We start from the raw sequence: 27635 nt of genomic DNA, 5'->3' as shown, positions 1-27635 counted from the left end.
AGGCGCAGGCGCAATAGACATTTCTTGATTTCCGCTCGCCTCAGAAGGTATAAATAAGGATTCCTGCGGCTCCTTCGGTCTTTTGGGGCAAGAGTTGCGCTGTGTGTACCTGTGGTCTGGTGAGTGTTTTTACGCGCGTGGTTTGTCAGCTCTAGGTCTAGTACCCTGGCTTGCCAACCAGCTTTTCCTGTGGAGATTATACTATCTGTAAGGATTGCCTTTAGCGTCTTCCCTGCTAACTACGCTTAGCTCGTGCAGTGGGGTTGGGTCGGATGTGGGCCGCGGAGGCCTCGCGAGCCGCGAGTGAGGGCCATAACCAACGGGTGCGAGCGCCGAATTACCACTCTATTCACTGAGACGCTAAAAGCGCAGCCTCTCCCCACTACCCCGCATTGCTTATCGTGCCATTTATCGCCCTGCCGCCCAGGGGTCGTGTGTCCTCAGTGGAGTTGCGTGCAGTACGTTATTCCTGTCGCCCGCCTGCGTTTTAAGTCCTGCTTTCGAAATGACGGCTCTTAATTCTGCCAGTCTGTCATTAAGGATAATTTCACAACAGATGACGGGTTTAAAGATAGAGATACGGAGGCTTAAATGCTGTCTGAAACGGTTGTGCATTTACCATTTCAGCAACGCGCTAATTGCTAGTTTCTAGATGTCTGTGGTACGTGGATGAAAAATCTGGTTACTGATCTGTGACTGCTGATCGGTCTTGAACTCGACTTGCGTTGACTCAAGTTTAGGATCCACCTCAACGTGGATATATCCCTGGGAAGTCTCTTCCAACTGGATGAAGTCAATTCCTAGCACAGTCGTCTAAAATAAGTTACGGTACCCAACGCGGATGCCTCGGGAGGTCACTCTCCCCGGGCTCTGTCCAGGTGGCGTAGGGGAGCGCAGGGCTCTGCCCCGTGATGTACAGTCCCTTTCCACGGCGTTGGAGATGAAGCTGGGCTTTCGAGCCCTCGCCTGCATATTCCTACAGCTTCTCAGAGTCCTGTGGACAGTGACTGAGGGGACAAACCATGCAGGAAACAGCTCTCCAGAGCGCCCTCTCTGGATCTAGGTTGATCAGCGGTGAAAGGAAAATTTGCTTTAATCAGTTGTACTGTACCGCTGGATTAAGCTCTTTACCTGCCTTGTTTTGCAGCCTTCCCTCAAGATGCCAAATAACTTCATTTGAGGTGAGTAAATCTATGAATTGCTTTAGGTTTCTCAGTGTTTGCCTGTCACCATTGTGCATATGATATTTAATCATTCTGAGCTCAGCCCCCTTTCATGAAGATGCTATTGTTTGCTGTTTAATACATCCAGATAGGAACTTGGCCTTTTTTTTTTCCAAAATGAAACTGCTAAGATCTTCCCATCTTTATGTGATAGAGGGGTTATTTCTGTTGTGAAAATGAAAGACTTGTGATAGTTAGTATTGACTTAACCAAATTCACAGCAAAGCTTGGCACGTGAACCATATAATGTGCCTAGCCCCTCAGAGCTCTGTCCAAGGAGATAAGCATTTGGTTTCACGTGCTATTCCTTCCCATGATATTAGAGGCGAAACAATGACTGGTTTGATAATGATTTTTAAAAAGTTACTAACCCAACAGGCTCTTTTCAAATCTACATGTGTAGTATGGGGTGAAGAAAAATGAAATCCTTTTAAAGGGTTTTGAGGGATAATGCTGTTTGGCAGTATTGCCTTAATTACACTAGTTTGGTTAATCGGGCATTCCAACGTGGATATCTCCGGGAGGTCACTCTCCCCGGGGCTCTGTCCAAGTGGCGTAGGGGAGCATAGGGCTCTGCCCCGTGATGTACAGTCCCTTTCCACGGCGTTGGAGATGAAGCTGGGCTTTCGAGTCCGCACCTGCATATTCCTACAGCTTCTCAGAGTCCTGTGGACAATGACTGAGGAGACAAACCATGCAGGAAACATCTAGTATATACTAAAATTTAAAATTTTAAGTAAAGTTATAAATATGACTAATAATTTCTGTTTTTATTCAGGAGAGAAGAGGAGCCTCACATAACTTGGTGGTTGGCAATGCTTTTGGGTCCTTTATTTGGCGGGGAGCAGTTGGTAAAGTGGTACTATTTTTGGAACATATGTAACTGCCCTTTAGTGTAAAAGGGTAACAGAAGGATAGAAATGTAACTTTTCAGGTATAGCCCCAGAACTTTAACCAGTAGAGCAATGGAATGTTCCATTGGCCAAGTGACTTATTGGAATTTATAAGGAATTGCAGAAGGCACTGAGCATGGGCAGCTCTAAAAGAGATTGTCCTTGGACTTAGGCCCAGAAACCCTTTCAGAATGCCTAAGGTGAAAAATTGTGATACTAAAATTAGACTGAAAGGACAGAAAGCTGAGGCCCATGGGAACCTAGGTGTCCTATTAAAGATATTTCTGGTGTATTTATGAATTATAATAAAGATGACTTTATAATAAAGATGACTATATACATATTTGTGGTTCTTTTTTTGTTTGAAAATGTGATTGATATCCTGAAAAATTTTATGTGTGGGGTCCTTGTTAAAACTACATATAGCAGTTAATGCCTGATTGGTTCCACACTAAAGACCCTGCACTCTCGTCTGTTCTGTGTAGCCTCGTGGTCTCTAATGTTTAACTTCATATTGGCAGGTATTTGCCATTGGGAAGATAACTGGTCCCTGACCAGTTATAGGGCCCAAGTAAAAGCGCCCATAGCCCACTAAACATAGTGTTAAATGATAGGCCTAGATTGCTAATTAGACCAGTCCTATCCTTGAGTTCCACGATGTAGTACAGGCAAATTGATGTTAGTAACTGAGATTGGTCATAAATGTTAAAATTGCACAGCAGTTAGGCTTATCTGTCAGTATCTGGGTGGAAGAAAATTGCCTGAGTGATGTGAGGTTGAGTCACAATGGAAGCCTTGTCAAGCCCCCTTGTACAGGCTGCCAGCTTTGTATCTAAGTCATAGGCCCTGATTCAGATGAGTACTAGCTGGGAACCATCTAGAAGGTAGAGTCTGTCCTGGGTGGAGCTATGAGCTTGCGAGGTTGGGGAGGTGGAATAGCCATGAACCCATTTAGAAGCCATTGGGGTCAGATTTAAGGAAGGTGAATTTGGGGTTTAGTGGATAATGGCCCAAACTGGGATGTGGCGGACAGTTTTACAAGTGATTGAGAATGGGAGCTGCTTATTTATAGCCATGATTTTGGAGAACAATCTGGGATAGCTTATTGGCATTTTAAACATCTGAGAGGTCATCTGTCTTACGGAGCAGCATTTAACTACTTACCATGTTTCCCCAGAAATAAGACCTAGCTGGACCATCAGCTCTAATGCGTCTCTTGGAGCAAAAATTACCTTATATTAATTTATTTTCAGGGAAACAGCTGTGCCAGGCACTGTTCTAGGCATTTGGCTTATGTTTAATTTCCACAGCAATGAAGTGGGTATTAACCCATTTTGAGATTGGAGAACCCAGGAACATAAAGGCTAAATTACCCAAATCCACAACTTGGGAGTGGAGCCTCTGCACAAACTTGGAAAACTCCTGCAGACTGGCTAGGAGGGATCCCAGATGAAATGTAAGGTCCTGTTTGCATCACCAGGACCAGCCCTACGCCCTGTTGTCTCGATAATACCACATGCACAGTCTTTAGAGAGCAGTTGCTCAGTAAAATAAAGTTCGCTTTTGTAGAGTATAAAATCTCAGGGTAGAGTAAAATAAATAATAATGCTGGGCAGGAAATACATGCATTTCTCTCCTGATGTCCAAGTATAGCTGTAAGCAAGTATTCTAGGTCCCACCTTTTGTGCTAAACATCTTTCAACATACCATCCAAACAGGCTTTTCTGGCCTTTTTCTGCACGTGGGCAGACTTGCCAAACGGATTCATGCTGCCTAGGTTTGAACCATGGTGCTACCACATGCTGTGCATATTACGTTTGGCAACCCACTTAACCTCTCTGCCTCAATTTACTCATTCATAGAATGGGGATAAAAGTACCTTCCTCAGGGTTGTAATGAGAGTTAGTTTGTAAAAAGCTTTTTACAGTACCCAAAGTACTAGGAGCTTGTTAAAATTCTCTGACTTCTCAAGCAAACAACTAGGGATCAGTATCTAATAAATTTTGTTGAAGTCTACCACCATTCATTTATACTGAACCTGGCTTATCTCAGAATGACCCTACCTTTCCGGGAGAATTGTGATGAGTAACTTGCCCAAGATCACATAACTAGGAAAGCAGAACGAGGATTTGAAGCTAACTCCAAAACCACATAATCACACCATTAGTTTTGAACAGGCCGTATAGTAAGATTATATGTACATTATTTCATCTACTACATGCCCCTCTGTAAAGGAGGTAACTACCCATTTCACAAGAAAACAAAGGGGAGGACTTGAGTACGTTGCCCAAGTAAAACAGGTAACAAGTAGAAGAACGTACCTGAGCAAGGTAATTGAACCTGGACTCAGTTGAACTTGTACTCCATCTATATATCACACCTCAAAAAAATAACTCCACCTGGTTTAAACCACAATTTTTTTGTACTAAGCTACACCATAAAAACTCAGTTTCAGTTGTAATGACTTATAAATCTATCTGCCTAGCTTTACATGACTGGAAAAAAGATGAGTAGTTTCCTGGCCATGCCTCCCTCTTTTCACCCTTTTCTGTTTTTGTACATGTCTTTCCCTCTGATAGATGAAACCCACGTCTTTATGTTAGTACCTGACATTTGATGAGCTACATGCTATGTGTTAGGCATTCTATAAACCTTGTAATAGCTCTGTGCGGTGCAGCGCCTTTTATTAAATCTATGTTATAGAAAAGGAAGACAATCAAGGTTAGATTATTTGTCCAAGATCACGCTTTGTGGAACTTGAAGGTCTGAGTCTCTAGAGCCTGAACTTAACCACCCTCCTTCCCCTTCCCCTGATCATCTGGCACCTTGAGCATTCCACCATGATAATTAGCATTCTGATGTGATTATTTTCCAGTCAATGCCCATCTAACTTACTCGTTGAGGGATCCTCAAGGAATGGGACCTTATATGTAAGCTCAGTATTTAGTACTGTGCCTGGCAAATAGCAAACACTGGTTGATAACTTTGTTTTTCTATTTCATTGATTTCTGCTTTGATCTTTATTATTTTCTTTCTTAGCTTTACTTGGGGTTTAGTTTGCTATTCTTTTCCTCGTTTCTAAATGTAGAAGCTGAGACCACTGGTTTGAGACTAGTACAGGCATTTAGTGCTATGAATTTCCCCCCAAATACTGCTTTAACAATATCCCACAAATCTAGTATGTTTGTGTTTTCATTCAGTTCAAATACTTTCAAATTCCCTTTTGATTTCTTCTTTGTTATATGGGTTACTTCAAAGTGTGTTAATTTCTTAATATTTGGGAGTTTTCCAAAGATCTTTTCTGTTGTTGGTTTTTAATTTAATTCCATTTACAATATTTGGTATATTTCTAAGAATATATTTTGTGTGACTTGAATCATTTCAAATATACCAAGACTTGTTCTACGACTCAGAGTATTGTCTATCTTGGTAAATGTTTCATGTGCACTTGAAAAGAATGTGTTTTACTGTTTGAAGAAACGAGGTGGAGTGTGATGAATAGTGACGTTCTATAAATGTCAAGGTTCAAATTGGATGAAAGCGTTGTTGAGGTCTATACCCTTGCTCGTTTTCTGCCCACTTCTATCAGTTACTGAGAGTGGGGTACTAAAGTTTCCAGCTTTAGTTGTGGATTTATCTATTCTTTTTTTTTTTTTTTTGGTTGAGAGCCCACTGGCACATGTGGGAATCGAACCGGCAGCCTTCGGAGTTAGGAGCATGGAGCTCCAACCGCCTGCGCCACCTGGCCGGCCCCTGGATTTATCTATTCTTAAAGTTCTATCAGTTTTTGCTTTGTATATTTTGAAGTTGTGTTATTAGTTGCATATATGTTTAGGATTGCATTTTGACTAATTCCTTTATAATTATGAAATTACCTTTATCTCAATATTCTTTGCTCTGAAATTTACTTTGTCTGCTGTTAATATAGCCACTACAGCTTTCTGTCAACTGGTGTTACCAGCGTATGTCTTTTTCTATCCTTTCACTTTTACTATTTGTGTATTTATAAAGTGTATTTCTTGCAGGCAGTGTATAGTTGCGTCTTGCTTTCTTAATTTATTATGACAATCTCTGCCTTTTAGTTGAAGTGTTTACACCATATTTTTATATGATTAGCTTAGGTTTGAGTCTTATCATCTTGATATTTGTTTTCTATTTGTCTCCTCTATTCTTTGCTCCTTTGTCCTCTTTCTTTGCCTTTTTTTTTTTTTATCTTTTTCTGATTATATCATATCTTCTTTACTGACTTACTAGTCATAACTTTGTTATTTTTGTGGTTGCTTTTAGGTTTATAGTACACATCTTTTTTTTTTTTTTTAAACTTTTATTATTTTAAGTGTGTTTTTTCAGGACCCATCAGCTCCAAGTCAAGTAGTTGTTTCAATCTAGTTGTGGAGGGCACAGCTCACAGTGCCTCTTGTGGATATCGAACCGGCAACCTCGTTGTCAAGAGCCAGTGCTCTAACCAATTGAGCTAACCGGCCGCCCCTATAGTACACATCTTTAACTTATCAGAATTTACATTGAATTGATTTTATACCATTTCACTTATTGTAGTATAAGAACCTTGCAATCTATTTTCACCCCACAGTCTTTGTTACTATTGTCATGTATTTTATATATGTTATAAAACCCACAATGCATTATTATTTTGTTTAAAAATGGCAATTCTTTTTTAAAAAGAAAAAAAATCATATATATTTACCCATGTAGTTACATTTCCAGTGCTCTTCATTCCTTTGTGTATATCTAGCTTCTTACCTGGTATCTATCACTTCAATGTTTCTTTTTCTGGGGGTCTGCTTGTGATGAGTTCTTTCAGCTTCTGTATGTCTGAAACTACCTTAATTTCACCTTCACTTCTGAACAATATTTTTGCTGGGTATACTTTACTAGATATAATTTTGCTAGAGTATTTTAGAAATGGTGCTCCATTGTCTTTTTGTTTGCATTGTATCCTTGTTTTTGTTTCTCTGTACATTGTATCTTTGTCTTGTTCCTCTGTACATAGAACATCTTTTCTATCATTGGTTTTGAGAAATTTGATTTTGATGTGCCTTGTTTTTTGTACTTGGAATTCCTTGAGCTCCTTGAATTTTGTATTAGTCAGGGTTCTCTAGAGAACCAGAACGAACAGTATGTATGTGTGTAGATAGACAGACAGACAGATAGGTGTTTTAAGGAATTGGCTCACATGGTCATGGGAGCTGGCAAGTCTGAAATCTGTAGGGTAGGTTGGCAGGCTGGAAATCTCACCAAGACTTGATACTACAGTTTTGAGCGTGGAGGCAGATTTGGCAGAATTCCTTCTCAAAGCCTTCAACTGATTGGATGAGGCCCACCCATATTATAGAGGCTAACCTGCTTTCCTCAAAGTCTACTGATTTAAAAGTTATGTCTAAAAAATACTTGCACAGAAACATCTAGACTGATGTTTGACTAAAAAATGGTACCATAGCCTAGCTAAGTTGACACAAAATTAGTTCACACAAAATTAACCACCATAGATCTGTAGGTGTATAGTTTGGATGCTTTTTAGCCATTATTTCTTAATGTTTTCTGTCCCGGCTCTTCATTGCTTGTAGAGTCTCCAATTATCTGTATAGTATGTCTCTTAAAGTTATTCCATAGCTTACTAATGCTATTTTTACTTAAAAATTTTTTTTCCCTGTTTCATTTTGTATTGTTTCTATTGCTATGCCTTCAGGTTCACTAATCATTGCTTTTGTAATATCTAATCTATTGCCAATTCCATCCAGTGTATTTGTCATCTTAGATATTGTCATGAATTTTACTTTGAGTTTTTTTATATCTTCTATGTCTCTACTTAACTTTTGAACATATGGAATACGTTATACTGACTTTTAATGTCCTTTATTTATAATGCTGTCATTTGTCTCAGTTCTTGGTTGGGTTCAGTTGCTTGTTCTCATGTTTTTTGTTCAATAAATGAAACAATCCTAGCATGTGGAAAAAGTAAAATTGATATTTAGGTTCAAAGAGGGAGAAGATAAGTGGGGCCAAGGAAAGCTTTATGGAAATGGAGCCTGAATTGAATCTTAAAATATATCATCAAGCATTCAGCTAGGCAGGAAGGAAGGCACCTGGTAGGAGGAACAGCCCAGATAAAGGTGAGGGGAGGAATAAGCATGGGCACCTTTAGAGTACAACAGAGGCTAAGGGGGAAAACAGGAAATCAATAGGTGGGCTATTTGCTGCCTGGTGCTCCAAGCACAGCACTGAAGAAATACCTGAGTCTTTAAGGATTTCCAAACAGAGCAAGTTCTCACAGTGATGATTTAGGGAAACTAACCTGGAGATCTCGGTGGAATAAAATGGAGGAGAAGAAATAAGAGGTGGGAGCAGAGGCCATGAGGGGCAGAAATAGAAACTTGAAGAGGAAAGGAGAGGGAGGAATCAGAAAAGAAGGTTTGAATCTGTACTTCTCAGAGAACCTCAACTTTTGCTGGAAGGATGAAGTTGGGGGGAGTCTAGATCCATGGGAAACAAGTTGGGTGTTGGGGTCTTCTGGGTAGAGATGTAGGACTGAAAACTAGGGTGTAGGTCAGAACCAGATTGGACGGACTGCCCTCTCCATTAAAAGGTGATGGCTCAGCCCTGAACAAGAGTTCAGGTTCCCTTCTGCCACTTGTCTGATGACCCCAGAGAACATGCCTAACCTCTTTGAACCTAATTTTTCTCATTTTCCAATTGTCATGAGGTTTTTGTAAGGACATGGTTGGACGTATTTCTGTAGTTAACAAAGTAAAAGGTTTTACAAAATAGATGATAACAGTATTTTTTATAATTACATTAAGCCATGTGAATGAATAAGATCTTGGAGGAAGACAGCAAAGAGAGATCAGAGACCCCAGGGCTAAAAACTTGGAGAAATTTCTCAGTACCTATGCAAAGGAGGAGTCCATGATGGAGGCAGAGGTAAACTTGGAGAGGTAAGAGACCCTGAAGATGGGGAGTGCTTTGGGGTGGGCTCTGCATAATAAAAGAAATTTAGTCTATTAAGAAATTCATAATTAAAGAAACTCATCAAAAGTGTCCATCTAGGGCCTCCCGGTGGCTCAGGTGGTTAGAGCTCTGTGCTCCTAACTCCCAAGGTTGCCAGTTCGATTCCCACATGGGCCAGTGGGCTCTCAACCACAAAGTTGCCAGTTCAATTCCTCGAGTCCCACAAGGGATAGTGGGCAGCGCTCCCTGCAACTAAGATTGAACACGGCACCTTGAGCTGAGCTGCCACTGAGCTCCCAGATGGCTCAGTTGGTTGGAGCGCATCCTCTCAACCACAGGTTGCCGGTTCGACTCCCGCAAGGGAAGGTGGGCTGTGCCCACTGCAACTAGTAACGGGACCTGGAGCTGAGCTGCGCCCTCCACAACTAAGACTGAAAGGACAACAACTTGACTTGGAAAAAAGTCCTGGAAGTACACACTGTTTCCCAATAAAGTCCTGTTCCCCTTCCCCAATAAAAAATATCTTTTTAAAAAAAAGTGAAAAAGTGTCCATCTAGAGTTCAGGTATGATAGAATGACTTTCAGAGTCAGAATCAACATCAAATAGAGAAAATAACCTTCTGCAGAGGTCACTGCTCTGACCTGGGAAATCCCCCAATCAAATGGCCTGAGATGTCACCTCCCAGCACACCTGAAATCTTCAAGAATTGTTTGTATCCAAACAGTTGGTGCTTATTTTCTTTTTCCAGCTCCCAACCCCAATTCACACCATCTTCCTAACCTGGTGCACTTGATCCCCCTACTCGTGGGTTCCCCTTCCCCCAAGTCCATTCTCCATTTTGTTCTAACACAAACCTCTCACATCACTCACATTCTCAAATCCCTTCCATAATTCCCCATTGCCTGGGGACAGAGGCTGCACTGCTTAGACACACAAGACCCTGCACCCATCGCCCTACTCTCCCTCTCCACTGCTCTCCACCATCACTCCCACAGGCATCCTCTACTCCAGTCAGACCTTGGCAGTTTCCTACAAACCAACCTGGACTCTCATTGCTCCCTGTCATTGCAAGAGATGCTTCTCCTAGAATGCCCTGGCCAATTTGAGTTAACTTGGAAAGGCTTCCTTAAGTCCCAGGCTAAGCCAGATGTCCCTGCGCCTACCTTGTCATAGCTCCGTGTGGTTGTTGATAGTCTGATTTCTTTCTCCGACAGAGACCCTCTTGAGAGCAGGGGAGATCAGAATCTCTCCGTACAGTCCCTTCCACACCATATTTTCCCAAACAAACCCTGCTTCCCAGTGGTATTTTGTTTTTTAAGTGTTTCCAGGACCTATCAGCTCCAAATCAAGTGGTTGTTTCAATCTAGTTGTGGAGGGCACAGCTCACAGTGGCCCATGTGGGGATCGAACCCACAACCTTGTTAAGAACACTGCGCTCTAACCAACTGAGCTAATCGGCCACCCCCCTTCCCAGTGGTTATTTTAGTTGTCAGTCCACTTGTCCCAATTTGAAGTCTTCAAAATATACACCCACTATACAGTGGAGTACAGGTGGAGGAAGCTTGGTCAAGATCTCCCAGCCCGAGCGCGTCACCTACACTTCCTGGTGCGGCCACCAGGGGCCGCCGGGCTCTTTGTTTTGCTCTCTGGCCCGGGTCGGGGCCGAGGCCTGCAAAGCGCATGCTCTGGGGCAGTTCGCGGCCGGGCAGGCGAGCGGAGGAGTTCCTTGCGGAGGACCTGCACCAAGGTGGGTCGCGCGTGTCTCTGACGAAGGGCTCTGGTGGAGGGCGGCGCGCTGAGCTGCCACAGACGGAGCACGGGGGGCCTCGGCGGCCCCGGCCGTTGCTCGCGCGCGCCAGGTCGCACGGCGGCGGCTCCACGTGAAGCCGGGCGGCAGGAAGGCGCGGGTGCGGGCGCGCGGGTTGTCGGCCCCGCGGGGCGCCCGGACGCCAGCCGGGCCCCGTCTCGCCCGAGCTAGGGCCCCGCAGCCCCTGTGCCGCCGCGCCTCTCCCGGCCGGCCGGCGGCGGCAGCGCGGGCGGGAGATTCAAACGGCCCGTGCGCGGCCGGCCGGGGTGCGCGCGGCCGCGGTGACCTCGCTGGCCCGTGTGCGCAGACCCGCGGGCCTGGGCCGGCTGCCCTGGCGGGGCTGCGTTTCCGAAACTAAGAAAGTGATTTTGTCCGACTTTCGTTCGAGAATGTGGCTGTAGATTGGGGAAGGAATCCTTCCCGATGAGGTTCTGCTTTAGGAGCTCCAGGGTAGGCTGGTGAGGGTCTGCTGCAGGGAAGGAAATCTCAGCGGCAAGAGGCGCCACCATAACGACTGTTGGCCCGTCGGAGAGGTGTGCTGTGAACTTCGCCTCGACTCATCTGTCAACAGATTATTCGCTGGCTGTCTACCCCGTGCCGCGCCTACAGGGCTGGGGAACAATGATGAGAAAGGCCCCGTGTGACCTTTACGGAGCTCCCCGTGTCCTTGGGGAGACCTGTTAGGACCACAATTACATGAACGGCAATGTGGTCACCGGAAGTATACCCGGGTGCTGCTGCTGGCAATTAACTCATCAGATAATAATTGAGATGCTCCAACCATGTGTGACTTCTGTGCCCTAGCATAAGTTAAGGGTATGGAGTGTTACCGGCACTCCGAGGGGGGTCGCCCAACCCAGCCCCGGAGGGTCAAGGATGGCTTTGCAGGGGAGGTGGCGCTTGAATGGGGTTTTGAAGGGGCAGTAGTTATTCGGGAACACCGCGGGTGGAGGGATTAGGGCGATCCAGGCAGGGGGCACGGCATATGCAAAGATGAAGGTCTAGGTGAGTGTTGCAGACAGAGATCTCACGGGTGTTTTAGTCTGACCGGAACACAGGGTACCAGATACAGCAGGGGACTGGGTTTTTAAAAGGTCTCAGGTGCAACACTGAGGAACTGGGTGGGGGTGGAGGAGGCAGAGATGGCTTCATCCAAGAAGGGCATTAGAATGGAGTCAGAAACAATGAATTCGGAGTTAACCAATGATCCTGTTGCCAAAACATCCCAAGAGCAGGCATCCTGTTTAGCTTTGCAACTTAACTAGTTGGGTGCCCTTGGGCCACCCATCCAACTCCCCTGAGTATTCGCTTATCTGTAAAATCAAGGTAAGAGGTATATGGTAAGGGTTACTAATATCCTGTACTTTCCATAAAGTAGTGATTCTAACGTCTAGTGGAAGCTGTGGCCCTTTCCTTCTGGGGAAAAATAGACCCAGGCACAGCTCTGTGTACAGGAGGCTACCCCTGGTGAAGAACTCATAGGGTAAAGTATTCCAGCTCTGTGCCTGGCACATAGCAGGAGCTCAGCAAATGTTTATTGACAGATGAGCCCCTTTCCTCCCTTCCCTGGGGACCTTTGTTACAAAGAGATTCTTCAGCTTGAGTCTGGCAGGCAAGTGTCTGCCTCCTGACATTGGGGAACAGGGGGTAGCACTGGGAACAGCTGCTGTGGTCAGAGAGGGCTCTGTCTCCCTTTGCAGAAATGAGGCTGTGGTGAGGTCATGGGGGTCACAGGAGGCACCTCAGGCCAGGCCCTGGTACTCTCCAGTCTGGTGTGACTTCATTCATCACACGAGGAAACAAAGGCCCAGGGAGAAGTGGGCAAGGGGAGTCCTGGCCCTGGTAGGGAGTGAACAGGAGGCCTGCCCGCTCATCCCATCCCTGTGTAACCTGGAGGGCCTTCTCCTTTCTTATTTGTAAAACCAGGGTGATCACACTTAGCTCAGAGGGCAGATGTGAGCCTTCTAGGGGAGGCTGGCACACCATAGGTGCCTATTGGTGGAAGTTGACTCTGTATCTGACTTTTAGTTATTTGGGACTGTATCTCATTCTTTTCCCAAACTGTGAGCTCCTTGAAGATGGAAGCTGTGTTTGTCCATTGGCGGTGAGGGGTGGGGACAAAAGACTACTGCTTATTCCCAGCCCACACACTCATTAGTTAAGAACACACCCAGAACAGTTAGACAGGGAGTCTGTACAAAGGCCTGATTTATGCACTAGAGGATGCAGGTGGGTGATGAGTGTAGGGCTCCATTTTTGAGGAGGTGACCTCTCATCCCCTGCCCTGCCCCAGGATTGCTCACAGCAACACTCTGCAGTGCCCAGAGTCCTCCATTTGAGAGATGAGCTCAAAGAGAACTCAGGTCTGATGGACTCTAAAGCCAGTGTTCAACTCTACTGCAGCAGGGAGCTGTACCCATGTTCCTTCCCCATGTCCCTTGGCCCAGCCTCTCAGGCCCTGGCTGCTTCAGTGTCTCTTCTCTGGTCTCACCATCCTTTCCCTCTCAGCTGCCTTCTGCCCTCTGCTCCTTGTGTTTGGCTGAGCTCATGGGGGTTCCTGGGAAGGCCTGCCCAGGCTGCCTTGAGCCCTGCCCTGATCACAGCCTGCCTTTAGACAACTTTTTTTTTTAATCCATCAGCTGTACCTGGGTTCTATTCCTGGCTCTCCTTTACTGGCTTTGTGAACTTTGGCAGGTAAATGTATTTCTCTGAGCCTCAGTTTCCTCAACTGTGAAATAGGAATGATAGTGCCTTCCTCTTCAGTTTGTGAGAAATAAAATGTTAGCATATAGAAGATAGGAGAGGCTCATATTTTAAGAAGTATACTGGTATAGTGGATAGATATGTAAATTAAAGTAATTATGGCCCAAAAGTCTGCCCGGATTTCTCTAGGAGAGAATGATTCCTTTAGGATTGGGAGATCAGAGGTGGTTTACCACCAAGGTGACTGAGTCTTGAGTAGAAGTTCTTCCAGTAGGATAAGGGATGGGGAGGAATAGAGATGCAAATGGCATGGAGAGAATAGTAAGTCTTCTAAGATTGTAGGGGAAGAGAGAGGAGGATGTGACAAATAAGAGAAAAAGCCAAAAGTTAAGTTAGTACCAGAGCCTGGGGGTCGTTAGTACCAGGCTAAGAAATGTGGGCGTTAGATAAAGGCAGAGGGAACCACTGAGGTGTCTGAGTAAAGAAGCAGCTTGTTTCAGGTTTGAAGTTTAGAAGGCTCAGGAGTGACTTGAAGAATGGGATGGGTGGGGGAACAGCAAGACCAGAGACAAATTGCTGTCTTTTCTGGGGGGAGAGGATATGAGCGACAGCTCCTAGGCAGGCAGAGAAATGGAGGAGTGTGGTGGGGAGGAAGCTGGTCAGGGCACAGCTCTGGAGTCTGACTAACAGTTCACATCTTGATTTCCTCATCCAGTCTTGGAAAAGATACTTCACCTTTCTGAGCCTCAGTTTTCTCATCTATACAGTGGGATCAGTGTGGCTACCTTGCAGTGAGATGCCCCAAAATATTTGCCAGAACACAAGTGGGTTCACTGGGTCTGTTCCAACCCACAATAATACACTTTTTTTTGTTAGTACCCTGTGACACCAACCACCTCCTGTATATTTTTCTGTCTCCACTCTGGGCCTTGTCTACAGGTCAGCCCAGCATCAGTACCAATGTGCTGACATAATTGTTGCCTGTATTTTCACCTAACTTCTTGTTCTGAGTACTTTTTGTACCACCGTGGTCTCCCACCCCAGCACAGCTAACTGCTACAGGTCATTCTGAGGAGATGACTGAAGATTTGCCGTTGGCAGGACGGGGCCCTGGACACAGTGAGCTGGCTGCCCGCCTGGCCAGTAGGATAAGCTGTGTTACATGTGAACATATAACACATGTAACAGGGGTACCTGTTATATCCCACACCCCTCAATCCTCCTAGCTCTGTCTACTTGACATCCCTTCTTGGATGGCTCCCAAACACTTGAGACTTAATGGAAACACCTGATAAAATTGAGCCCCCGGTCTCTTGGCTCCTGCGTGTTCTTCTCCATCTCACTGAATGGAAATCTACCCCCACGGAGTCATCGCAGCCAAAGACTGGGAGTCCTTGTCTAGGGCCATGGTAAGGCCTGTGCCGGATCCCCTGGATGTTTTTAGGATGGAAAAGTCATTCTGGATTCCTCCTCTCCTTCCTCCCTACATCTAACCCACTGGCAAATAGAGTCTGTCTCCTGAGTTGATCTATTTTGTCTGCTGTTCTCTGTTGCCTCAGACCAAATTAAGTCACTGGCATCTCATTTGAATAACCTCTTCTTCCAGTCCATCCCGTTTTCTTTACAGTATCCGGAACAATTGTTTAAAAATGCAAATCTGGTGAAGACATTCTGAAAACTTGCCTGTTTCCCTACAAGGCCTTGCATGACCCAACCTGCTCCCTTTGTACATTTGACCGGTCATTCTCCCGCCACAGCCACACTGGCCTCCCCACATTCCTACACATCCCACTGTTTACCACAATGCTTTCGTCCAGTCTTCCCCTACTGCCTTTCTTGCATATTTCAGGTCTCAAATGTCCCCTCCCTGACCACTCTCCTCTCCTATCCCATTGTTCTCTCTTTTATTTTTATTGTGGTCAAATATACATAATGTAAAATTTACCATTTCAACCATTTCTAGAAGTGTAGTTTCGTGACATTGGGTACATTCACGATATGGTGCACCCCCAAGTTATTCTCTTATAGATCACCTTGCCTACCCTTCACACAGCACCACCTGTAGTAATTTTGTTTTCTTTCCCACTAGAATGTAAGCTCCCAGAGAACAGGAAAAGGGTTAGTGTTCTTTTTTCTTGCTACACCTACCTCAAAGCCAAACAGTGTTAATAGGCATTCAATAAATATTTGTGGAATGAATCAGTGCTGCTATATATGAATGCAGCAGGTCATTGAATAAGGAATAACGTTTCATTCAACGTTGTTTCTTGATGAGATGCTGTAGTCGGCTCACTTAAAGTCACAGAACCTATTGACGATGTTAAGTGAGGATTTCCTGTACTTATTGTGTGTTTGGCACTGCAAAGTCCTTTACAAACATTTCATTCAGTCGACAGCAGCCCTGAGAAGTGGTCATGGCATCCCCTTTCCTAGGTGGGGATATAATTCAGAGGTTAAGGCTGCTGGCCCACCATGGTCACAAAAGCCCGGTGAACAAGCCACAGCTCTGGCAGGGGAATCCAGTTCCCTCCAGTCCCAAAGAATGTGCATTTTTATTGTGGGGAGAGGGTTCTCAAGTAAGGGGGTTGGAGGGGAGGAGTCCCATCCCAGGAGAATAAAAGTTGCTTGAAGCTCAGAACTGCCACCTCTAGAGTCAGAACTGGGCCAGTCACAACCTGCAGAGGCCCAACCTACACAGGCCCCTGACTACTTCCCCATTCAGTACTCTGTTCTCCCCCAGGGTGGTGCGCAGAACGAGCCCAGAAATTCAGAGGCTGCTGGCCTTGTTCATATACTGTGGAGTGGGAAGCTGGAGAGGCTGAGGCTCTAGGACCTACTGGAAGGAAGGGAGGTAGGGGCTGCTGGTTCGGCCCACAGCTGCGCCTGAGCAGGGAGCTTGTGGTTCTGCAGATTCCATTTGTAGTCTTGGGTAGAGTCTCCATCCCCTATGTATGAAATGGAGGCCAGGAGGGTTAGATTAGTCTAGAGCTGTGCCTGAGGGTTAGGTCCTAGACATAACGCCAGTGTTGATTTACTGACCACTTACTATTTACTTTTAAAACATTAGTTCATTTAGTTCTATACATCACAAAGGTGTAGGTACTATTATTATTCCCATTTTACTACGGAGGAAACTGAATTGAGAAGGGATTAAGTAACTTTACCCCAGGTCACACAGCTAGAGAGTAGCTGAGCCCAGACTGGCTCCAGAGGCTGTGCTCTTAATTGCCACAGGCTACACCACTTCTGCATCAGGGGAGCTCTAATGTGCCAGCCAGCCCTACCTGACAGGGCTCACACTCCAGAGCTCAAACAACTTGACTGTCTTTCACAACCTGAAAGACCAGGGCGTGATAAAGATTTCCAAGGCTGCGGGTGTGTGAGGAAAAAGGCTTTGGACACAATTTGGGCTCGATTAGAATTGAGAATGTCTTCTCAGCAGCCTTGGGGAAGACACAGAGAGACCTTGGGAAGCAGCAGCAGTTAAAGGAGGGGAGGGCCTCAGGGCTGAGGCTTTTAGCTACCCTGGACCATCATCCTAGGTCCAATAACCCTTCTTGTCACCCATAGGTGATTTTCTTTCCTCCTTTTGTAACATCTGGTGTTTGTATGTTAGTGTGACTATATATATATATATATAGTGTTTATCTCTTGTTGGGCTGTTTAGGAAAGCCAGGCTCCTTCCAGAAGTGGCACTTTTGGATCAAAGTGCACAAATGGTCTGGTCTAAGGTTTAATTTCATGAGACCATCTTTTTAAGTCTGATAATAACAGTAATGCATCAAAGTGACATTTGGTTATTAACCATTAGTTACAAAGTTACTAGTGATTATCTCAGGGTTTGCGAGAGTTAGGGGATACAGTTAATGTCCTTCAGTGTTTTAATTTTATATACTAAAAAATATGTAATGCTCCTTGTTAAACATTTTAGATAATACAGGAAGGTACAAAGAAAAAAATAAAAGTTGCCCATAATCCCATTTTCTAGAGGTTACCACTCTTAATAACGGATGTATTTCCTTACATTTTTCTACAATTATTTTTACGTGTGTGTGCTTTATTTTTCAAAAATGGGAGGGGTTCTTCAATCTGCTTATATTACTTGGCAATAGTGAACATCTTCCTAATTCAACAAATCTCTGAAAGCATCACTTTTAACGTCTTCATACTGTTCTATCGTGAATATATCACATCTTATCTAGCCAGCGCATGCGTTGCTCCATTACTTTTTTAATGTTATGGAGAATACAGTAGAGAATATTTGTGGAACTTAATCTCTGGTGTATTATTCTGTTCTTGTTCTCAGATAAATTCTGAGAAGTGGAATTGCTGGGCAAAACCTTATTTCAAGTTGTTGTTTGTTTTTGATAAACATTTCCTAATTAGAACAGGAAAATGATTGCCATTTCTGACATGAAGTTAGTATATGGCTGGGTTTTTCAGGATAAGAAGATGCCACCCAAACGTGTAACTAAGAGAAGGTCACCCCCAGAAGATGCCCTCCCCAAAAGCAAGAAGGTGAAGGGTGAGTTGGCTTTGGCTTTTTATCTGGTTATGGGTGGCCTCTTTGAACCCCCAGAATCAGGGACTGGGTTCCTTTTTCCCTGATATTGGAAGCTAAAGGGCCTGGAAGGCCAGGAACTCCCCAGCTGGAGAGTTTCCTTGTAGCTGATTGAGTCCCAGCCTCTGGGAATCATAAGGGTACAGAAAGTAGTCGAAAAGCACTCGGGCAAGTACTAGCCAAAAAGTAACCCAAGGGCTTTGCCCCAGGCAGTAATGGGGTATGGTTAGGACCACTAATTTCCAGACGTGGGTCCAAGTCCTGGCCCTGCCACTTTCTAGATGTGTAGCTTTGAGCAAGTCACTTACTTGCTGAATTTGGATTACCCTATTCATAAAATAGAGGCGAGAACAGCACCAATCTCACTGGCCTGTTGTGAGGAAATTGAGGTAATATCCAGGTAGCATTTGAGGGGGGTGGCTGTGGTTTCCTTTTGCCGGGAACCCTGGAGGGAGACAGGGAGGAGAGCCATCCACCCGCAGTCTGGGAAGCGGTAGTGTGGGCCCACACTCAGACGGTGCCTGTCTTTTGCAGACTCTCCTAACCGGGCAGTGAGGGCCGGTGCGTCACGCCGCGTTCCTGGCGCCCACTCCTTCCGAGGTGCCTGTGGGCCGAGCCCTCCTGACCAGAAAACCAGACCAGGGGGCTCCCTCTGCGCAGCCACCATGGCCCTGGCAGCCGTGGCCACACACCCCGAGGGAGGGGCTGGACGCCATTGGCTGTCTGGAGTCGCGGGCGGTTGCCATTGGCCTGTAGATGGCCCTGAGCCGCCCACTGGTTGGCGCTTCTCCTCAAATACCTGTGTGGGCTCTTACTCCTGCCCCTCCTTCTTCAGCTGTGGGGTCTGCATCTGCTCTCTGATAGGAACAGAGGTTATCAGTGTGAATATGTCCAAAAGTGGTCACAGCCTGAGGATGGAGGCTTCCTTGGTTTCGGTGCAAACGCAACTGCTTACTAGCTGTATGATCCTGGGAAAGTTACTCAACCTCTCTGAGGCTCGGTTTCCTTTCCTGGATAATGGGATTTTGAATATGGAAAGTCTATAGCGTAATTTTGGGGACTACAGAGCAGTTTGATATTAGCAGAGTAAGCAGTCAGTAAAGGGTAGACATTACCTGAGCCCTCACTGCACTGTGGCTCCTTATCAGGAACTTACAGCTAATCAGGAAAACTATCTTGTGTCTTCACTGTGCTTCCCCTCCCCACCAAGCCAAGTTTCATTTCACAATATTGTCTCCTTGTTTCCATTTCCTCCCTCTCACAGTAATAATGTGTTCAATTTTTAATCTATACAAAACCCCCATGAGATAGGTATTTCTGTGATTGCCATTTAACAAACGAGGAAATCAGGCTTGGAAAGGTCATACTAATGGTCTGTGGCAGAGCAGGGGCTTGAACTCATGTCTGTGTGGTCCTAGAGCCCACGCAATGACCGCTCCTGTCTCCCGTCACCCTGCACACTCAGGGGCTGTCTTCTTCACCCCTCAGTCTCACATAGGTCCCACAACACAGAACCAGGCTTGGTGCTGACACTGGGCCAGGGCGACGTGGGCCAGCTGGGGCTGGGCGAGAATGTGATGGAGAGGAAGAAGCCAGCCTTGGTGCCCATTCCAGAAGACATTGTGCAGGCTGAGGCTGGGGGCATGCACACCGTGTGTCTAAGCAAAAGTGGCCAGGTAGGTTGGGGGTGGCACAGAATTGGACAGGGCCTGGGGTTGGGGGACTTGGGAAAGGAACTTTGAGTCACATATACATTTCCTGCTCTAATGGGGGTGTCCTGGGCACAGGTGTACTCCTTCGGCTGCAATGATGAGGGTGCCCTGGGAAGGGACACATCAGTGGAAGGCTCAGAGATGGTCCCTGGGAAAGTGGAACTGCAAGAGAAGGTGGTACAAGTGTCAGCAGGAGACAGTCACACAGCGGCCCTCACCGAGGATGGTCGTGTCTTCCTCTGGGGCTCCTTCCGGGTAAGACTGGATCTGGAAGACTGCATGGGGGTTGGCAGGCAGAATTAACTGCTGGGGCCCCAAGGATAACTCATCTCCACATCCCTGTTGTACATACTTGTGGGGAAATCAAGGCCCAGAGGCAGAGCTTGGGCCCAGACCTAGATGTGTGGCTTGTTTGTCCAAGCCTGTCTACACCGCTGGCTGTTGCCTTGATTCTGATGTTACGAAGTGTGTGTTTTGGGAAAGGGGTGAGTGAGTCAAGGATGCCTTGGCTGAGGCTGATCCAGGAAGCCTGCTCTTCTCACCCATCTCCCTGCATTCCGCCTCCCCCTTCCTCTTCCCAGCCCTCTCCCACACTTCTCAGGGGTTGGGGTGGGGAGGGTGTGTGGGAGGGACAAACTGTCACATTTCAGAATTTCCAAGACATGACAGTATAGTTGAAAAAGCAGATTTACCATTAAAATTGTTTTGGTACTTTGGTATTTATTTTGAAATGTCAAAAGTAAAGGAATCTGATGAGGTATTTCCTCATCAGGGCCATTTTAAAAATTCTTATGGAGAGGGACGGCCGCTTGGCTTAGTCTTTAGAGCACAGTGTTCATAACACCAAGATCACTGGTTCGATTCCCACATTGGCCAGTGAGCTGTGCCCCCCACAACTAGATTGAAAACAACGACTGGAGCTGGAGCTGATGGGTCCTGGAAAAACACACTGTCCCTGTATATTCCCCAGTAAAAATTTAAAAACAAACAAAAACAAAAAACAAATAAACAAAAACAACCCATTTAAAAAAAAATTCTTAATGGAGAATTTCAAATACATAAAAGTAATCAGAATAATGGACGCCCATCTAGTTGTCTTAACAATGATCAATTTGTGGCCAAACTTATTTCCTTTCTCTCATGCACTGCACTACTCTGTTATTTTAATGCAAATCACAGACCATGTATGATTTCATTCATAAATATTTCACTATGTGGCCTGGCTCCTACTCACCTCTCCATCCCCCAGCTGGCACCACTGCCCTTCACCAGACAGTTTTGTTGTTGCCTGCAAGCCTGGATCTGGCTGGTATAGTGCAGGCAGGACTGGCTGAGAAGTGCTGTGCCCCTTCCTTCCAGGACAATAATGGTGTGATCGGGCTCTTGGAGCCCATGAAGAAGAGCATGGTACCCGTGCAAGTGCAGCTGAGTGTGTCCGTGGTAAAGGTGGCTTCAGGTGAGTCTGGGGGTACTTGCTCTGGGCAGGAATTGGAGAACCTTGTTCTGGGGTGGCCCAGCTTTGGGCCTTACCGACAAGCCCTGCATCCCCTGCATTCCTCTCATCCTCAGGAAATGACCATTTGGTGATGCTGACAGCTGATGGTGACCTCTACACATTGGGCTGCGGGGAGCAGGGCCAGCTGGGCCGTGTGCCTGAATTATTTGCCAATCGTGGTGGCCGGCAGGGCCTTGGTAGGTGGCTTAGGTCCCTCTGGCAGGGCAGCTTGTCCACCCCCAGTGAAGGTCAAAGGCAGGAGGGATTCTCTGTTTGTTCAGGCTTACATCAGATACACTTGTGGTGGTAGTTAAGAACTATGACTCCAGAGCCAGACTACCCTGGGTTTGAATCCTGGGCCTACCACCTACTGGCTGTGGAACCCTGGGCATAGTTTCCTCATCTCTAAACTTATCTACCTCATTGGGTTGTCGTAAGGTTAAATACATTAACATAGAAGAGTGGCTGGCACCCGGTAAGTTCCATGTAAATGTTACTTATGGCTGTGGGAGTCTGAGTACCTTTTTGGCCTCAGTTACCTCTTCTGTATAATAGGGAGAAAAGTCCCTGCTTAGCCTCCCTCCAAGGGCTTTAGAAATGGAGGAGAAACTGACTTGGGCCAGAGAGGAGAGTCTGTGTCTGCCACTGACGCTGGCTGCTTCTCTGCCTGTAGAACGACTCCTAGTTCCCAAGTGTGTGATGCTGAAATCCAGGGGAAGCCGGGGCCACGTGAAATTCCAGGATGCCTTCTGTGGCGCCTACTTCACCTTTGCCATCTCCCTCGAGGGCCATGTATATGGCTTCGGCCTTTCCAACTATCATCAGCTTGGTGAGTCTCAAGCTCAGCATCTCGCAGAGCCCAGAGTGACCTAGATTCCAATTTTGGTTCCACCACTCATTTGTGTACACCCTCAGTGGGGTCACCCCTCAGAGCCACAGTTTTGTCATGTATAAAGTGAGAATATCCATACCCTGGCGGGTGGCATAGTCTCCGTGTGGGAGGGGATGGAGGAGGACAGCTCTTTGGACACCTTCACTCCTGACAACTCCCCTGGCCTTTCCCCCCAGGAACCCCAGGCACAGAATCTTGCTTTGTACCCCAGAACCTGACGTCCTTCAAGAACTCCACCAAGTCCTGGGCGGGCTTCTCTGGTGGCCAGCACCATACAGTCTGCATGGATTCAGAAGGTGGGACCCCTGGGTTGAGAAGACCGTGTTCCCTGGGCACAGGCCTGGCCTGACTCTTGAGAGCATGGCCCTTGGAACCTGGGTCTGCTCCATGGGCTGGGCCACGTATGGGTCTATAGGGGTCAGCCCCCACCCCCCAGAGTTCTGGTGCTCTTCCAAGTATGAGTTTAGTGGGGGTCTATGGGGCTTCTCCCAGGCCTCCCCCAAAACTGAAAGAGACACTGCAGACCTTCTCACCACCCTGGGAATAGGGACCGGCTCCCATGGATATGGGAACTCACCTGGCCAACCTGGAACACGCCCTCTGCTACGCCTCATTTCTCTCCCTCCCACAGGAAAAGCATACAGCCTGGGCCGGGCTGAGTATGGGCGGCTGGGCCTTGGGGAGGGTGCTGAGGAGAAGAGCATACCCACCCTCATCTCCAGGCTGCCCGCCGTCTCCTCAGTGGCTTGTGGGGCCTCTGTGGGGTATGCTGTGACCAAGGATGGTGAGTGGGGCTGCCCACATTTGGTTTGGTTGGGGCCTGGGGGTCGTGATTCTTACCAAACTGCCCAGCAGGCTCTGATGTCCACCATCAGATGGAGCTGAGATGCAGAGAGCAGTGTTTACGATAACATTGCTTTTCTCCTGATTGTCAAAAGCTCTGGCTTTGATGAACATAAAATGAGTAAACAAATTATTTTAATAAAGATGATTTGTCTGTAGAGCAGAAAAACAGCAAAGGGGGATATAGGCCAGGCAGTAGGACTTGAACCCAGGTCTCCAGACTCCTAACTCAGGCTTTACATTTCCACCATGGTGATCCCTTATTTACAACCTAATATGTGCCAGCTTCCCAGGGAGTTATACTTAGAATTTTATTAGAAGAAAGAAGGCTTAATAGTCACGGTTCTGGCAAGCATAGCAGAGGAGGGTGTGAGCAGTCGCCAGAGCCTGAGTGGGTAAGTGGGACAGCCATGGAGGTCCTGAGAAGTCGGGCTCGCGGAGGTGCTTGATCTGGGATTATCTGGGAAAAGTTCCTGAGGAACTTGGGGCTTTCACTACATCTTGAAGGTTCAGTCCTTTATGATAAGCAAAGGAGGGCTCAGGGACATCCAGAACAGTCTCAAAGGTGGCTGGTGCTGGGAGTGGAGGCTGGTATGGGAGTTTGGGGCATGGCCAGTTGTGTAGGGCCTTGAATGCCATGCCTAGGCATAGGGAGAGGTCTTTGGCCATGGGTAAGGACTGTGGTCTCTGGATGGCAAAGCACTTACCCATCATCTCCTTGGATTTTCCCAGCTTCCCTGAACTCCCAGAGGCTGGGACATTACCAGGCTGCTATAGGCCAAAGCTAAAAGTCACTCTATGTCTCACTACGGAAAGGTGGGGCTAGGGATCCTGGAGACAGCTCCCCCATTTCTCTCCCTTGTAGGTCGTGTTTTTGCATGGGGCATGGGCACCAACTTCCAGCTGGGCACAGGGCAGGAGGAGGATGCCTGGAGCCCCGTGGAGATGACAGGCAAACAATTGGAGAACCGCGTGGTCTTATCTGTGTCCAGTGGGGGCCAGCATACAGTCTTACTAGTCAAGGACAAGGAACAGAGCTGATGAAGCGTCTGAGGGCCTGGCTCCCGGCCCCTCCACCCTTTGTCCTGGAACAGGGAAGCCGTGATGACTACAGACTCCAGCAGGCCTCTCCCAGCCCCTAGTACTCTGTTACCTCCTGCCTTTGTCCCATTAGCAGAACAGAATCCTTTTCCTCCTTCCTCCTTTCTGGAATCATCTTGGAACCTACTGGATGAATGGGAATGGAAGAGGGGAGGGGGTTTTGTCAAGGAATGTTGCTCCCCCAGAACTATGTGATTAGATCTTTCCCCCTCATCCCTACCTCTCATGGTCCTGGCTGACCCTGGTTTTGCCTACCAAAACCAAAACTTCCTCCCCTGGGGGTTTGGTTCCCACACTCTGAGAAGTTAGGGCTCCATTAAGCCCTACTCTGGTCATGTGCCACTCTTGTCCTTCACAGTCCACAGGCAGACAAATGGTACAGTCATCAGACCCAGCCCTCATGTCATGGACCTATGCCTGGGGGTAACTGGAGAAGGGGCAGGGCTACCAGCCCAAGCCAAATATTTGGCCCTGAACAGCTGTCCATGGGGTGGGGGGAATACAATGATCTTCCACTTGATCAAGAAAAAAGCCAACCTGCCTCTCTCCCAGAAGCACAAAGCATTCTGCCCTGCAGTGCTTATCCAGCCTGCTTACCTGCAGCCAAGGGCCTGAAATCTCAAAGGGAAGCTACACCTGCAGGGCAGGACATGGGGAAAGGGGAAGGAGGGTTTTATAAACAAATTTATAGCAATATTGAGAGTGAAGGGAGGGAAGGGAAGAAGGTTGGAGAGGCAGAGGCTGGTCCCCAGAAAGGGAAGCAGCAGCTTGTACAGTGGCTGAGAAAATAAGAAACAAGTTTGATTTTTTTTTTTTTTAATGTAAAGTATTTTGGAGGGGAGAGTGAAATCTTTTAAAATTTTGAATAAATTTAGAGTTTTATAAAACAGGCCACTTGTTTTTTACACACTCCCTGCCTTTTTAAGGGAGTACCTGCTATGTTGGGAAGGGCAGGATAAACCCACACCTATCAACCTGTCAAGACTGGGACTTAGGTGATTTCAAGATGGCCTGTGTGCCAGGCAGCTGTTGTGGCTGTTCCATACAAATCATAAAGGAGTTGATGCTTGGTATTTATGTTTCAGGAATCACTGGGCTTTATTTTTTTTATATTATGCTTCATAATGAGACATGGAATGGATCTTTTAACATTCTAATCCCAACCCAAGACAACACATCTCTAGGAATGTTAAGCTTGCTGTTACATCATTTTCAACAGCTGATGTAATTGACTCAAGATTATGAACCATAATAACTCTTAAGACAATTTATGCATATTAATGTTGATTTTCACAGGCCTTTGAGCAACCAAACCAGAGCAATGTCTAATATGGTGGTCACTAGTTACATGTGGCCATTTACATTTAAATCAAAATTAGTGAAAATTTTAAGTTAACTTCCTTTATTGCACTAGCCACATTTTAAGTCCTCGATAGTCACATGTGGCTAGTGCCTATGGTATTGGGCTATGCAAATGCAGAAATACGAGGTCTGGCAATTAAGTTTGTTAACTAGCCACCATGCGCTTGTATTGGCAGCACTGTACAAACAACTTGGTAAGGTTTCATAACCTTGGTGTATCAGTGTCTCACAGCTGTGTTCGTGTTGATGTATGGCGGTGTCTTGCTGAGTGGCGTTGATTATTGTGTGTTTTTGTGTGCCGTCGCAAGAATGTCTGAGCTTGAATTAGAGCAATGAATAAACATTAAATTTCTTGTTAAACTTGGCAAGAGTGGAAGTGAAATCAGGGACATGTTAGTCAAGTTTATGGGGATGATGCCATAAAGAAAATAGCACTGTACAAATGGATTAAATGTTTTTTCTGAGGTGAGAGAACACGTCACTGATGAAGAGAAGTAAGGGCAGTCAGTAATGAGCAGAACTGACGAAAACATTCCAAAAATTCATCGAATTGTGTGTCAAAATCATCGGCTGACTGAGAAGCATAGCAGACCAAGTAAACATCAGTAGAGAAACTTGTTAGGAAAATCTTAACTGAAAATCTTGGCATGAGAAAGGTGTGTGCAAAAATGGTTCCGAAGGAGCTCACCGATGAACAAAAGCAAAGGAGAGTCCAAGTTTGCCAAGACCTTTCAGAGAGGCAAGACGATGTTTTGGGCTGTGTTATCACTGGTGATGAAACATGGGTGTACCAATACGACCCTGAAACAGCATCAAAGTGCACAGTCGAAGTTAGCCAATTCTCCATGACCAAAAAACTTCCGCCAGTCCAAGAGTCAATGTTGCTAACCTTTTTTGCTATCAGAGGGATTATTCATTATGAATTTGTACCAACTGGACAAACAGTTAACCAAGTTTACTATTTGGAAGTGCTGAAAAGGCTGAAAAAGAGTTCCAAAATTGTTTTGAAGGGTGGACTAGGTGCTGGCATTGATGCATAGCTTCCCAAGGGGTGTACCTCGAAGGTGACCATGGTGATATTCAGCAATGAAGTATGTAGCACTTTTTCTACGATGAGTTTGTGAACTTAATTGTCAGACTTCGTATATGGAACGTTTCTGTAATTGCAGAAAGTTACAATGGACAATGTTGATACAGGAGGTCTGTAGATGTGTAACAGGAAAGTTTTATTAGTGCCAGGATTCTTGGATATCAGTGACTATTGGAAAAATGAATATGATGTAAAATATCTTAAAAAGTATTCTGTGATTTTTCCCCCCCCTTGAACTTTTTGTTTTGATGCAGGCACTACACCGATTGGAAACTAACTTCTAAAAAAGGAAAATCACAGTTTTGATTATATTTTCTTTGTGAAGAAGCACTTGTGTTCTGCTATCCCTGCCCCTCCAAAAAAAAATGTCCTTTTGGATTGGATTTACTGGAGTTTTCCCCTTTTGACAATATAGCAGGTTGAAAGTACCGTTCTTAATAATAGCTATTGTGGATTGGGGCTTAAAATGGGCCAGGCATTGTGCTGAGTACTTTATAGGCAATAATAGCTTGTTTAATCCTCATGTCAGCCCTGCAAAGTGGGAATTTTTGTCCCTCAGGAAACAGTCCCTGAGAGTTTAAGTGACTTGCTTGAAGTCAAGTGCACAGGCTGGAATCTAAATCAGCCCACATCTGAGCCCAGGACTTCAATTCCTTTTCCTTATAGTTCACATTAAGAGTTACAAAGCTGTCTGTTGGTGCCTTACATATATTAGAACCGTGTCAGGTACATAGTAAATGCTCTGTAAGTCTTTGGTATTATGACTATCCTACATTTTTTTTGTTCCCTAGAGTTGATAATTGTCTTGTTTTTCATGTGCTTAGTTTTTTGGTATTAGTATCATTAATGCAGTGCCAAAGTCTATCAGAAGTGTAAATCTTCTGTGTGTTCAAACACATCAAGTGCTCTCAATTTTATCTCCCCCCTCCATCCTCCTCCAACTTGGATTGGTTACCCCAAAACAAATGTAATATAGCACCCCATAT

At 45.9% G+C, this 27635-nt stretch overlaps 1 protein-coding gene and 1 long non-coding RNA gene across 3 annotated transcripts; both read left to right on the top strand.

The window, feature by feature from the left end:
• The first annotated feature begins 41 nt into the window (after positions 1-41).
• On the top strand, positions 42-2457 carry LOC308501196. The gene is made up of 3 exons (XR_013993851.1): positions 42-119; positions 628-1181; positions 2002-2457. It is a non-coding gene; the product is annotated as an uncharacterized lncRNA (long non-coding RNA).
• Positions 2458-10767: 8310 nt separating this feature from the next.
• On the top strand, positions 10768-26851 carry RCC1 (regulator of chromosome condensation 1). 2 transcript variants are annotated; one of them, XM_081057123.1, is made up of 11 exons: positions 10770-10830; positions 18037-18118; positions 18689-18754; positions 19643-19830; positions 19942-20121; positions 21226-21322; positions 21436-21558; positions 22035-22190; positions 22430-22549; positions 22885-23037; positions 23962-26851. In XM_081057123.1, the coding sequence occupies exons 2-11, from the start codon at positions 18046-18048 to the stop codon at positions 24135-24137; spliced, it is 1332 nt and encodes a 443-aa protein (XP_080913249.1). In that variant the 5' UTR covers positions 10770-10830; positions 18037-18045; the 3' UTR covers positions 24138-26851. The 2 variants fall into 2 exon arrangements, with proteins under 2 accessions (XP_080913250.1, XP_080913249.1); XM_081057124.1 differs by lacking the exon at positions 18689-18754 and having other exon boundaries at positions 10768-10830.
• The last annotated feature ends 784 nt before the right edge of the window (positions 26852-27635 follow it).

The sequence above is a fragment of the Rhinolophus hipposideros genome, assembly GCF_964194185.1.
Source record: "Rhinolophus hipposideros genome assembly, chromosome: 8".
Classification (NCBI taxonomy): Eukaryota; Metazoa; Chordata; class Mammalia; order Chiroptera; family Rhinolophidae; genus Rhinolophus; species Rhinolophus hipposideros.
This window is presented reverse-complemented; position numbering and strand designations above follow the sequence as displayed.

Bases quoted from the DNA above. Each gene is read 5' to 3' on its own strand.
- RCC1 (XM_081057123.1), top strand. From the start codon at position 18,046: ATGCCACCCAAACGTGTAACTAAGAGAAGGTCACCCCCAGAAGATGCC. The intron at 19,831-19,941 runs GTAGGTTGGGGG...TCCTGGGCACAG, and splicing joins GTCTAAGCAAAAGTGGCCAG to GTGTACTCCTTCGGCTGCAA. The intron at 21,559-22,034 runs GTAGGTGGCTTA...CTCTGCCTGTAG, and splicing joins TGGTGGCCGGCAGGGCCTTG to AACGACTCCTAGTTCCCAAG.